Source organism: Cucumis melo, chromosome 10 (genome assembly GCF_025177605.1).
Source record: "Cucumis melo cultivar AY chromosome 10, USDA_Cmelo_AY_1.0, whole genome shotgun sequence".
Taxonomy (NCBI): domain Eukaryota; kingdom Viridiplantae; phylum Streptophyta; class Magnoliopsida; order Cucurbitales; family Cucurbitaceae; genus Cucumis; species Cucumis melo.
Window position 1 is genome coordinate 7,356,412 of NC_066866.1, and position 12,913 is coordinate 7,369,324.

The window sequence follows — 12,913 nt, forward strand, 5'->3', positions numbered from 1 at the left end:
GTATATGTGATAGGGAAATGATAATGTGTTGCAGACCCTATGAAAGACTTTAACTTGGTTCCATTCTAAGCAATAAGTGCTCCGTAACTAACATTAAAGATAGAGTTTCAATGTTGGTTTAAAACCGACATTAAAGATTCTAATTTTTTAAAACAGACATTAAAAGTCTTTTTTATTTTATTTTTTTATTTTTCTTAATTTTGTAAAAAAGCTTCCTCTTTTACTTTACTCTTTTCCTCTTTCTTACTTTACTATTTTCCCCTTTCTTCCTTTACTCTTTTCCCTTTCTTTTCTACCATCTCGACGAAAGGAACACTAAAAACCCCAACCTCACTCTTCTCCATCTCCACCTAGCCGACCACACAAAAGGACTTTTCTTCTCATCGACGGTGACCCACAACGTTTCGGTCAGTCACTAAAGGGAACGGCAGACCACGACGCATTTCGGCCATATGCTTTTCGGACGGCGACGTTTAAGCTAAGTAGAAGCTATACACGTTTAGGGCGACCCACATCGATTTGGTTATGCAAATCAAAAGATTAGATTTTCCAAACGATTTCTTCTTTGGAACTTCCACATCCTTTTACCAGGTACACTCTTCATCTCCTTCAATTCTTCTATTTCTTGGTTTGAATTTTTCTCTAGCGCTTCAACTTCAAAATTTCGTGTTTGCAGATTGAAGGGGGTTATGTTGAAGATGGAAGGGGAAAGAGTAAATTGGGATATTTTTTTTCTCATATTCCAAGCTCAACCCACTTTCTAATTTCTCATTTTGATAGAAACTCAATTCTTTAATTTTCCTAAAGAAGTTTTTATGGAATTTGCAGGAAAAATTAAGGATAATAACACAGGAGATTTGGCCGACAATCACTACCACATGTTTATGGTACTCTTTATTTATGTAGCATTCTCATGAAAAAGAAAAAGGGAGGAGTTTTTAAGATGATTTTTGGTGTTTCATTTTGACAGGAAGATATTGAATTGATGGATTCTATGGCGATGAATGCTGATCAGTTGTCCATTTCTTGGACCCGAATTTTGCCCAGTAAGTTCTCCCTCTTTACATTTTATTTTTCTTCGTTAAAAATCAATTATATATATATATATATATATATATATATATATATATATATATATATATATATATATATATATATATATATAATAATTTAGATGGTGTTTTATTGAAACAGAAAAAACTAGTCAATAAAATTTTTTGGAAGTCATATCCTCATCACCACCCTAATGTTTATATGGACTTTAACTTGGTAGATTGATCATTAGAGTTCAGCTTGCACATATGTTGCAGCATATCCAGTTGTTGTATGAAGAGTACATTCAGTTTCCAACCACTGTTCGTATCCAAAATATTTGCTTTCAATAAATATGGGAAATAAAGGTTGTCACCTTACCTTATCATGTAGCTTTTGTTGATAATTAGTTTTTTTCAACAAAATCATAGTTCAAGCTCTGCTTCATCACAAGCCATCTCTTCCCTATCATTTTTTTCAGCACAATTTCAATTAATCTATAAGCTAGAGTTCAGTAAAATGAACAAGAAGAGTTCATAATAAATGATCATAAGGAAGAAGAGAAACACACACATACAAATAAATTTTCTGATAAAGATGAGCTCGCTCTATGCTATCATCAAATTATCAATTCATTTAGTGTTGATATTTTTGTTATGAAATGCAATGGTAGGAAAGGGGAGGTCTTGATAGTTGCATTGATATAATAGATAACCAATTGTTAAGAAAGTATTGGATCTTCCTTTGGTGCATATTTATACTCTAGTTTAAATTGAATATGGAAGATAAGTTAGTTACATCTTCTCTATCAACTCATCTTAGAATTCCAATGGCCCATATCATTAGTATTTTATTGGATTTCACTTGTTTTTTGCATACGCACAGACAGTAATGGTACCTTATTCCCATTATTTGTGTTTTTGGGTTTGTCAGAATCAACGGTCAACAATATTCATATGGATTGTGTCAAGAGCTAAGACATTAGAAGTATTATCAATCAGCGTTGCTGGAAACTACAACGGATAATTACAAGTTGTAATTAATTAATTAAATTAAATTAAATATATAATATTCCTCCTCAATCCGTATTCCTCCTCAATCCCAAACATATATATTTCAATTATATATTAGTATATAGTTTCTAACAATATATATAAGTTTATTATTATTGAGTAAGATGACATCAAGTTGCAAGTGGCTTCTCCACAAGTTCCAACTTGGAAGAGCTATTTTGTGAGGTATTGTGAACAACATGGAGAGGGAACATGGGTTGTTGTTGACGTTTACTTAGACAATTTACGCCTAGCTCCTGCTTTTAGATGTAGAAGGTCATCCGGCTGCTTAACCCAAGAAATGCCCTACGGTTATTCTAAGGTAATTATTATTTTTTTAATGAACAAATTGAGATATTTTTACTATATATAGTAGTAAAAACAAATTACACGTTGTCTAATTATCAATCATTATATTTAATTTAAGTTTTAGAAAATTAGGCACTAAATTGGTGTGTGTGTTTTGAATGATATGTATAGGTTACATGGGCTGAGCATGTTGAGGTGGATGATTGTAGTGTCTACAGTTTATACAACCAACTAGTTAGCTCTGGCCACACGTTCAACGCAAAGCGTTGGATTGCCACGTTGGATCGTCAATGTGAAGTCCAGTATATGTGATTGTTCATTTCTTAGAGGGCCAAACACCATTATGTGAAGCTAAGAGATCATGTAGATAGCCAGGCGATCAGGTAATATCTATTTTTAGGCCACATTTTTTTTTTCTAGATGCCTTGTTATAATTCTTAAGATTAAATGGTTTATTTTTGATATTGTTTGTAGAATGATTGAAATCATATCGGGTTGAAAGCTAAGTGATTGTGTAAATAGCCAGCGACCATTGAAGGTTGAAGATTGAGAAGGCGTTTAGGATTTCTCATTTAAGTATTGTATTAAGATTTTTTTTCATGTATTGTTGTAAAATGTATATATAAACACAATATTAATTTTCATTTTGTGTATATACAAATGTAAAAGACAAATATTATAGTTTCTAAAATAATATTAATTTTATTGATTTGTTGGCGTGAGAAAAAAATAATCTACACGGATCCAATGTTAGTTTATAAAAAATGGACAATAATGCAACAATTAAATTAAAATATATTTATAAAAACGGACCCAAAGATAAGGCTTTAATGTCGGTTTTAAACTGACATTAACGGGGATCTATAATGTCGGTTATAAATAGATATTGTTGGCCTCTTTAATGTCGGTTTTAAATCGACATTAAAGAGCTTCAATAACAGTATCAAAGATGTCGGTTGAAAACCAACATTAAAGATGCCTTTAATGTCAATTGTAAACTGTCATTAAAGAGGTCTTTCATGTCATTTTTAAACCGACATTAAAGTCCAACCGACATCAAAGGTCTTTAATAACACTCGAAAAGGTGTCGGTTGCCAAGCGACATTAAAGGCCTTTCATGTCAGTTTAAAATCAATATTAAAGGCTAAATTTCTTCTAGTGACTATTCTGAACCCAATCGCATTTAAACATAGGAACACTAAACGTATTATAATTAAGTTTCCATATCTCTTGTATCACTCCATAGAATGACATATCTCCAATGATGGGGTTTTTATCTTTAGAACTAGACACTTGCATTGTTTTTGCAACTAGGCTAACTCCACTGTTTTGTACACTTCGATCTTGTTCACAAGATTTTTTGTAATAGCGACATCCGTTTATTGAATAACAATTATATATAATAACAAAAGGATGAGGGCCATGAGCAATCCACCTTAAGTTATCTGAAACTCCAGTACTTCCAACTTCAAGTTCAATTGATACCTACCACGAGAATTCTTATTTCAAGTGCAACACATAACATGTATAACTAAATTACTAGGTTCAACGCTATACCTTTTCTCGTAGCCAATGTATAAAAGTTTGATTATGTTCCTCATGAAGCCATTTCTGATTTTTAGACTTATTCCGATATTGTAGTTGCAAAGCCTTCATATGTTATTTTTGTAGTCATCATTCAAACATTGTAATATGGTTAGATTAATTATATAAAAATCAATGAAACAATGAAGAAAGCAATGAAAAAATTGTATTTTCCAAGACATATCGATGACCTTGATGTAGATGTTCTTGTTTAGGTTTGAATGGAACTCTTATTGACAATGGTCTTCCAATGTTTGAAGTGTCTAAATAGTTTTGTAACTTGCAAGTTCCAAGCCCAATGGGATCTACTCCGGATAAGAAATCAAAACAAAATTCAATAGCTTCTTCTATTAAATAACTTTCAGCAATACAACCTTCTGGACGATATCTATTCCTCACAAAGTTTTTGATGACTTTCATGAATCTTTCAAAGGGATACATCCATTTAAGATATATAGGGCCACAAAGTTTGACTTCCCTAACTATGTGTATTGTAAGATGAATCATGATTGTGAAGAATGAAAGGAGAAAATACTTTTCAAATAAACACAATGTTACCACAATATCTTCTTCAAACTTATCTAATTGTTGCGCATCTAACACCTTGTTGCATACATAATTGAAAATGATGCACAACCTAGTTATAGCATAACGAACATGTTTCGGTAGCACCGATCTTATCGCAGTGGGAAACAACTATTGTATGAGCACATGACAATCATGAGATTTTAAACTATTAAGTTTCAAATCTGTTATTGACACAAGGTTTCTAATATTGGAAGAGTACCCTTCGAGAACCTTTATTTTTTACAAAGTCTTCAAAACACATCATTTTTCTTCCTTTGTAAGAGTATAACACATAGTAGGAATGAATATTTTCTTTTCACTACTAATAGGGGCAAGCTCCAGTCGAAGTATTAGATCAACTAAATCATGTCTACCATTCAACCCATCCTTACTTTTACCAGGAATATCAAGAAGCGTACCTAAGATATTCATACAAACATTTTTTCGATGTGCATCACATTTAAACAATGTCTAACATGAAAATCTTTCCAATATGGCAACTCTAAAAAGGAAGATAACCTATTCCAATAAATCTTTTCACTTCTATTCATCGATAGCTTTTTATGAATCTTCTTTCCTCTAGGAAATTCAAGATGTTTCAACTTGAAGTACACAGACTCCCCAAAAAGTGGTTCTGGAATGGTACCAAGTTCTTTTTTACCGTTGAATGACTTTTTTTTTCATCGGTATGGATGATCGCGTGCTAGAAATCTTCGATGTCCAAGGTAAGCTATTTTCTTTCCATGTCGTAACCTTATAGAATTTGTATTATCTCTACAAATTGGGCATGCCTTATACCCTTTATGACAACATCCATTTAGGTTACCATATGTAGGAAAATCATTGATTGTGTACAACAAAACTAACCTTAAGTTGAATACTTATTTTCGATAACCATCATAACATTCAACACCATTTTTCCATAAAAGTTTTAAGTCTTCAATTAGTGGTCCGAAGTATGTTCCTATATAATCCTCCGGTTGTTTTGGCCCTGAAATTAGCATTGATAGCATCATGTACTTTCTTTTCATACACTACCATGGTGGAAGGTTATAAATAACCATGGTCCGGCCAACAACTGTTTTTAGAACTCATGTCACCATGAGGATTTACTCCATCGACTGACAATGCTAAACGAAGATTTCTAGGTTCAAAACCAAAGTCTGACCGTTTAAAGTCTACTAACTTCCATGCTGGAGAGTCTGCTGGATGTCGTAACTTACCATCCTCAATTCTTTCACTAGCATGCCAAGTCAGATTTTCAGCACATTCAATACTTCTAAAAAGCTTTTTAAATCGTGGAATGGGTGGGAAGTACCGTATCACTTTTGATGGAATTTACTTTCTCTCTTCATTTCTATCCGTAATGTTTGTCCATCTCGATTGACCACATTTAGGACATTCAGTTGCATTAGCAACTTTTTTCCTATAGAGACAACAATTATTAGGGTATGCATGAATATTTTCATATTCCATTCTTAATGCACCTAATATTTTCTTTGCTTCATACAATGAATTTGGGAGTTCATTGGTAGTTGACAGAATTTCCTTCAAAGTTTTAAGTAATTCCGAAAAACTGGTATGACTCCATCCATACCTAACTTTTATAACAACTTGCTATACTTTTTGTATCCTTCATACAATTATTTTTCAGCATCAATAAGAAACTTCTCAAATCCATTTGGGTCTTTTAAATAATCCTCCTGAGCAACTCCAATAATTTCTTTTACATTTCCTGCATCATTCTTTTCACATGTATGTGTGCCAAACGTTGAAGATTCTCCATAGAAAAGATGAGTTAAGAAGTTCTTCACCATGCCAAAACCAAATTTTATAACTTTCATCAATACCATTAACATATAAATGATCTCTAACATCCTTTCTACTATGCTTTTCATAATTCCCACATTTCAAACAAGGACAACAAATGTAGGAAGTAGTTGCATTCGAAAATCCAAATTTGATGAAATTTTCAACATCCAACTCATGTTCTTTGGATAATCTACTTTTTTGCATCCATGATTTATCCATAATTGTAAATCTAGTGAAAAATAACATAAATTAAATTAGTTGAAAAAGTTTTGTTGAGATTATTAAAAAGAAAACAAATATGGAGATTGAATAAACATTCTGTTAATAAGACTAAATTTCCCCTCCCCCCTAACTAACCAAATAAAGAAAATAAATTCCTACACAACATTAGGTTTTTTGAAGCCCCTATCACAAATTTCCCCTCGACGAAACAAATAAAGAAAATAAGATTCATTTTCGTTGAGACATTAAAACAAACATTTTGTAAGAGGCACAACCATTGAAGACCCATATGCTTTTTTTGTAACACCCCAAAATTTGAGGTAATTTAATTTTAATGTTAAATTTTGGGTGTTATATAATTTTTTTTTCTTAAAGTAATTGGTTTGGGGGAAGTAGAAATTTTAGATATTTTGGAGAAATATCTAATTGGGTAATTATGGTGGGTTGATTTAATTATGTTAGGTGTATTATTGGATTTAAGGATTTAATAATTGTATTATGAAAATAATATAATTATTTATGAAAAGATATTTGAAGGAGATAAAAAGGTGACGTGATTGGTTGAGGAGAGAGAAAATTGATTTAATTTTGGTAAAAGATAATGGTGATATTTTATTTGGGAAAAAAGGATTTAGGAAAGAGGAAAAGAGGAGAATGAAGGAAAAAACATATATATACCCTTTTTGTATTTAAGTGGCCTTGAAACACGTGAGGCATTAATTGCATCTTCTTCTCCATCACAAACCCTAAAGGAACCCTAGGAAGTCTTCACAAGGAAACCCTCTCCGTCGCCACCATCGACGACCGTTTCCTTGCCGGTCGTTATCCTCCATCGGAAGCTGCCACCACCGCCGTGCAGTCATCGCGCGTCGCTTCTGTGAGCCGAGCCGTTCGCATGAATCTGAGCATCGTCAACCATCCAAAAGCCAGTGAGCCGATCATCTTCACACCGTGCTCGCCTGCCGTTCACGTGGAGCCCCGCCGCATCGTCTCGAAGCAGCCACCGACGATCAACTAGCCGCCGTCGTTGCCAAACGTCAACCACAGTCGCACCGACTCTACACTCGTTTGAGCCAAGTCGTCCTCCAAACCGCTGACATCATCCCTCCATTCAAGCCATGCGAGTTGCCTCCGCTTTTCGAGTCGCGACCTAGTTGAACCTTGGTACCCGAGCCGTGCGTGAGCCACCTCTAGAATGAATTGAGAACCTTGTTTCCTTTAGCTACTTTAGTCAAACCCTACTTTAATTTCTCTTGTTTCCTGGAAGGAAATTTTTGGCTCAGCTAACTTTAATTGGAAGGAACTGAGAACCTTGTTTCCTCATCAGTTAGGGTTGAATTGGAATTCAACCTGAGTCTCGGGACTTCATTATTCGGAAAAGCTCGTCTACCGCTACCAGGTAATCTCCAGGTAAGAGATTCTACTACTAGACCCTAGAGTTAAATTCAAAGAGACCACATGTATGAATGGTTATGTACTGATGATGGCTAGCTACAGAACTTGAGGTTATAGATAGAAACTGATATTGTAAATATGACTGCTAGATGACTTTGTGGTTAGAGCTGATAATGCATCGATGTTATCACCTGCGTTTTAATGATATTATATTGCGATTGAGGATGATATGATAGGATATGTATGGTATGTCATGTTGTGGCATGATATGTTATGATATGATTTGATAATGTGTTATGTGCATGCTATGGATAGGGTGTTTGTTAGCTTTACCTATTAAAGTCGTACTCATATGAGTGTCCTTCGGGATCACCACTCTTTTGATGACTATGTAGTCCGACGGGATCACCAGTCTAACATTGACATTGACATAGACATGATTTGAGAGATCCGACGAGATCGCTCATACTTATGACTATGTAGTTCGACGGGACCACCAATCTGACATTGACATTGACATAGACATGATTTGAGTGATTCGACGGGATCACTCAAAGTCTGATCGTCTTATGTGTTCCTTTGTGTTCATCAAAGACCAGCTTCTTCCTACGGGATCACAGATTGCACGTGTTTGGAAACGTGCCAGTTTAGGGGTAGCACTCTTCAGGACTCTAATAGGAAGATAACAGGCACCTAGCGGGACTAGTAGTGGGTCCCTTACTGAGTATATTTTTATACTCACTCTTTCTATTTCTATTTTTCAGGCAGAGGCAGAGGTAAGAGCAAAGGTAAGCTGGCGAATGACCAGAAGTGACAGTGGCGAGCCATAGGGATACGTTTGCTTCCGCTTACGTCATGTGTCAGATTTCAGTGTCGATATTCTTTTCATTTTATTTTATTCTATTTATTTCCTTGTTTTTTCTTTAAAACTAGTAGGACCCGAGATAGGAATTCTATTTTAATTTATTTTCGTACATTCTATTTATAATTTTAACGATAATTTTCAATTTTGTTTTATTTTCTATTTACTTTAAATAAATTTAATTCTTTTCTTTTAAAGTAAAGGCCACAACTTAGTATAAGAGGTTGAGTCTTTACATTTTTCCACCAATATTTGAACCCATATCATTTAGCTACTTCAGTTACGAATTATTATTATTCTTCTTATTAAATCAACTCATTTTCTTATTAAAAATTAAAACCCCACACCACACACAAGACAATCATCATAAAAGAAAATCTTAAAGAGGCATTCATGGATATCGTTCTCTGTACAACAAAATGTTCATACTACAATAATTTGAGCATTATATTCACCTCATCAAAATGATGTAGAACCTAAATTCACAACTTCACATAGAACTACTTAAGTAACAAGAAAATCAAGTCCCAACACAATGAGCACAAGACTGCCACTGATACAAATTAACAAAGGTTAAAACTTTCCATAACCTCTAGTCTAAGCATTCAGTTTCTACCTCTAGTACTTTCCTCTAATTTTTCTCTTCTCAATTCTGGTGCAACAAATGATTATATGTACACTAAAAAGAAACTCAAACTAATGAAATGCTAAAGAAACTACATAATAGAGAAATCCCAAGATGTAGCATTAAATAACTGAACCAAACAACAACATCCTCGAAAATTCATAAAAGAAACCAGAGATCGTTGGAAAAAAGAAAACAAAGTGAATTGGATGGAATAAGAATCAGTGTCTCCTTCTTAAGCTTTTGGAAACACAGCAGATGACGGTTGAAGATGGAAAACAACGACCGAAGATGGAAGAGAACATTCGGCCAACTCAATACGGCTGAAGATGGAAGACGATGTTCGATGACAACCACTAATTACAATGTTCGACCACAACCACAACCACAACCACAACGATGTTCAATCGAAGATGAAACTCAATACGGAGCGACGGAGTGACGTTTGACAAGATAGAGTGATGGTGCAACGTTCGACAAGACGATGGAAACACAACAGATGAGCAAGACACGAAATAGAAGAAAATTTTGGGTATAGAAGGCGCGCATGATGTGAGAGGCAAAACGAAAATTAAGGGCTTTTAATTTTTTAATTAATTAAAATTTTAATATTTTAATTAAAAAGTAAATCTTGACGTTTTTAAAACGTAACGAAATTTAGAAAATAACTCCCTCCGCTTTTTATAAAAATTCTTGAGATTTTAAACCGTCAAGAATTTAATTGATATAATTTGATGTTTTTAAAACGTCAAGAAAAAATACATATTACTTGATGTTACAAAACGTCAAGAAGCTTGAAATTATAAATATTCTTGACCTTTTTAAAACATCAACAAAATAAATATATTACTTGACGTTTAAAAAACGTCAAGAAAGCTTAAAATTGATCTTCCATAAAAATTCTTGATGGTTTCTCCTTCCAATCACCCATTTCTTGATGGTTTTTTTAAAAAATGTCAAGAAATAAAAAACTACCACTGTCAAGAAAGGACTTTTTTCTAGTAGTGAAAGCCCACAGACCCATAATGGAAAATACCAAAAATGCCCCGTCAACCACACCGTAAACAACACACGTCATATATTTGGTACATGATCGTTTAGATTTGACTATTCTTTGGTACACGATCGTTTATATTTGATCATTTAGATTTGGATAGCCAAATTTAAACGGTTTTTTTTTCAAGATTCTATGTACACGACCGTTTAATTTGGTTACAATCATTTAGATTGGGTACGTAATCGTTTAGATTTCATCGTTTAGATTTGGGTAGCCAAATCTCTAAATGATTTTTTTTTAAGATTCTTTTGTACACGATTGTTTAGATTTGGCTACCCAAACCTAAATGACATTTTTTCAAGATGTTTTATATTTACTACACGATCTTGAACAACCAGATAACAATTTTTAAAAAATAGTTCTTTTATATTTGATACAGGATCTTGAATCAAATAACACAAGATCTTGAATCAAATAACAGTTTGAAAAAAAAAGAGAAAGATAAGAAAAACGATGGAAAAAAATTGCACGGGAAAAGGAGAAGGAAGACGATAAAAGAAATGAAAAGGCAAACTTAGAATATTTTTAAAAAAATAACCAACTTTATGGATTTTTTCATTTTGTTACACCGGTCGTAAATATTTTAGCAATTTGTTATATTTATAAAAATTTCCCTCTTATTATTATTATTATTATTGAATTAGATTCTTGAAACGCGTGCCTCATCTTCTTCTTCATTCTTCCTCTCTTAATTTATCTTCTTTATTAGGTTTTTAGCCGCCCGCCATTGCCATGACTATTCTTGTCGTTGAACGTTGCCGTTAGTTCCCCACTGCTTTGAAAATCATCGCGTCTTCGCTAGCCAAGTCAAAGATCCTCGAGTCTCGTCCATGAGTTTTCCATTTTTGCGCATATCCCCGTCTCTGATTCCACCAACTCCCATCGATCAAAGCCTCGTTGTCGATCGTTAACATCTGTCGAGCCGCTTCGTTTTGTACATTGTCGCTGATGGACCCCCCGTCTTCAAACACCTTCGTGCGTCACCCAACCAAACCAAGATTTCACGCATCGTACCCCTTTCAAAACATGCATTCACGCACACAAGTCACGCCAAGCTCTTTTCGTTCGAGCCGTTCCACACTTGAGCTGCTAAGCTTCTTTCCCTCAGTCGTTTTCCTCCAAGAAAGCCAAGCCATTTAAGCACTTTTTCAAGCCAACTCGTGGGGGAGCTTTTGTTGATTTAGGTGTGGGTTCTGTAAAGGTGCCATTGGAGGAGTAACGCTCGAGTTCTTGGAATTCACAACAAGCTTGGTTTGTTATTCAATTCTCCCTTACTTAGGTAAAGTTTATGGAAGTTGCAATTGAGTGAATTGAATGAAGGAATTTGTTTGCAAAAGTGTTTGATTTAATTTTCTATCTAATTATGTTTAGGTCGGTTCTTTTGGATTTTAGTTCAAACAAGAAGTTTAGCTAAGGTAAGGGATTTCTACTACTTGACCTTATACTGAAGTTGGAATGAATTGACTGAGATAGTTTGATTGTCATGTGTAGTTTAGAAAGTAATAATGGTTTACAATGTTGACTGAACTGAGATGGTTTGATTATTATGCATAGTTTAAAATATATCGATGGACTGTACTGTTGAATGAACTGTGATATGCATTAGCGTGTTTATTTTGATGATGGGTTATGTGAAGAGAAGAAGTCGATAGTTTTAATTGTGCTTTGATTTGACGATCTTGGACTATTTAGACTAGACTCAGGAGAAACTATTAGCTTTATTTATAGAGTAGTATACCTTGTAGGCACGGTGTCCTACGGGATCACCATATGTTGCGCATCATTTGGGATCGCTAGACTGATAAGTGCATCCTTTGGAATCACTAGACTAATTGACGTGTATTCTTAAGAGTGATGATGCATGGTACCTCATAATAGAAAGTTAACAGTTATATCCCTAATGGGACCAGAAGTGAGTCTCTTACTGGGTATACTTTTATACTCACCCCATCGTATTTAACATTTTCAAGAATAGGTAGACTAGTGAGGGACAAGGACTTGTTAACGCCATGTAAGATTTTCTTCTAAAACGCTTCCGCTTACCGTTTTATTTTATTCTTTTGAGTTTTATCAATTAAAGAATTTATTGTGTAGAATGACTGATTCTTTCTAAGTGACTCAAAACATAATTATGTTTGAACTTTCTTCGAAACAAGGCCAAACATAAAATTTTCTTGATGTTTACTTTTAAAATAATTTTTATAATCAAATGTTTTGGGTTGAACAATATAGTGTGTTGGGTTAAATTAATAACCTCAACTTAGTTTGAAAAGTTGGATCGTTACAAAACCTTTTGATTGAGCTATGCTCATATTAGTGACTAACCATACGGTGTTAAATTACGAAAAAATGGACTATTTTAGTTTAAAGAAATTGTTCAAGTAAAAGTAGCAGTT

General features: G+C 34.0%; 1 protein-coding gene and 1 long non-coding RNA gene across 4 annotated transcripts; both read left to right on the forward strand.

The window, feature by feature from the left end:
- Nucleotides 1-255: 255 nt before the first annotated feature.
- On the forward strand, nucleotides 256-3,102 carry LOC103500252 (probable inactive beta-glucosidase 14). Of its 3 annotated transcripts, XR_007823847.1 has the most exons (8): nucleotides 259-591; nucleotides 677-713; nucleotides 829-887; nucleotides 971-1,046; nucleotides 1,274-1,400; nucleotides 1,966-2,406; nucleotides 2,565-2,776; nucleotides 2,868-3,102. XR_007823847.1 is itself a non-coding variant. In XM_051090472.1 (7 exons), the coding sequence occupies exons 1-5, from the start codon at nucleotides 526-528 to the stop codon at nucleotides 2,007-2,009; spliced, it is 282 nt and encodes a 93-aa protein (XP_050946429.1). In that variant the 5' UTR covers nucleotides 256-525; the 3' UTR covers nucleotides 2,010-2,406; nucleotides 2,565-2,776; nucleotides 2,868-3,102. The 3 variants fall into 3 exon arrangements, 1 of the variants encoding a protein (XP_050946429.1); XR_007823846.1 differs by having other exon boundaries at nucleotides 256-591; nucleotides 1,274-2,406; XM_051090472.1 differs by lacking the exon at nucleotides 1,274-1,400 and having other exon boundaries at nucleotides 256-591.
- A 4,201-nt stretch (nucleotides 3,103-7,303) lies between these two features.
- LOC107991851 (uncharacterized) lies at nucleotides 7,304-9,032 on the forward strand. The gene is made up of 2 exons (XR_007823848.1): nucleotides 7,304-8,626; nucleotides 8,738-9,032. It is a non-coding gene; the product is annotated as an uncharacterized LOC107991851 (long non-coding RNA).
- Nucleotides 9,033-12,913: the final 3,881 nt, after the last annotated feature.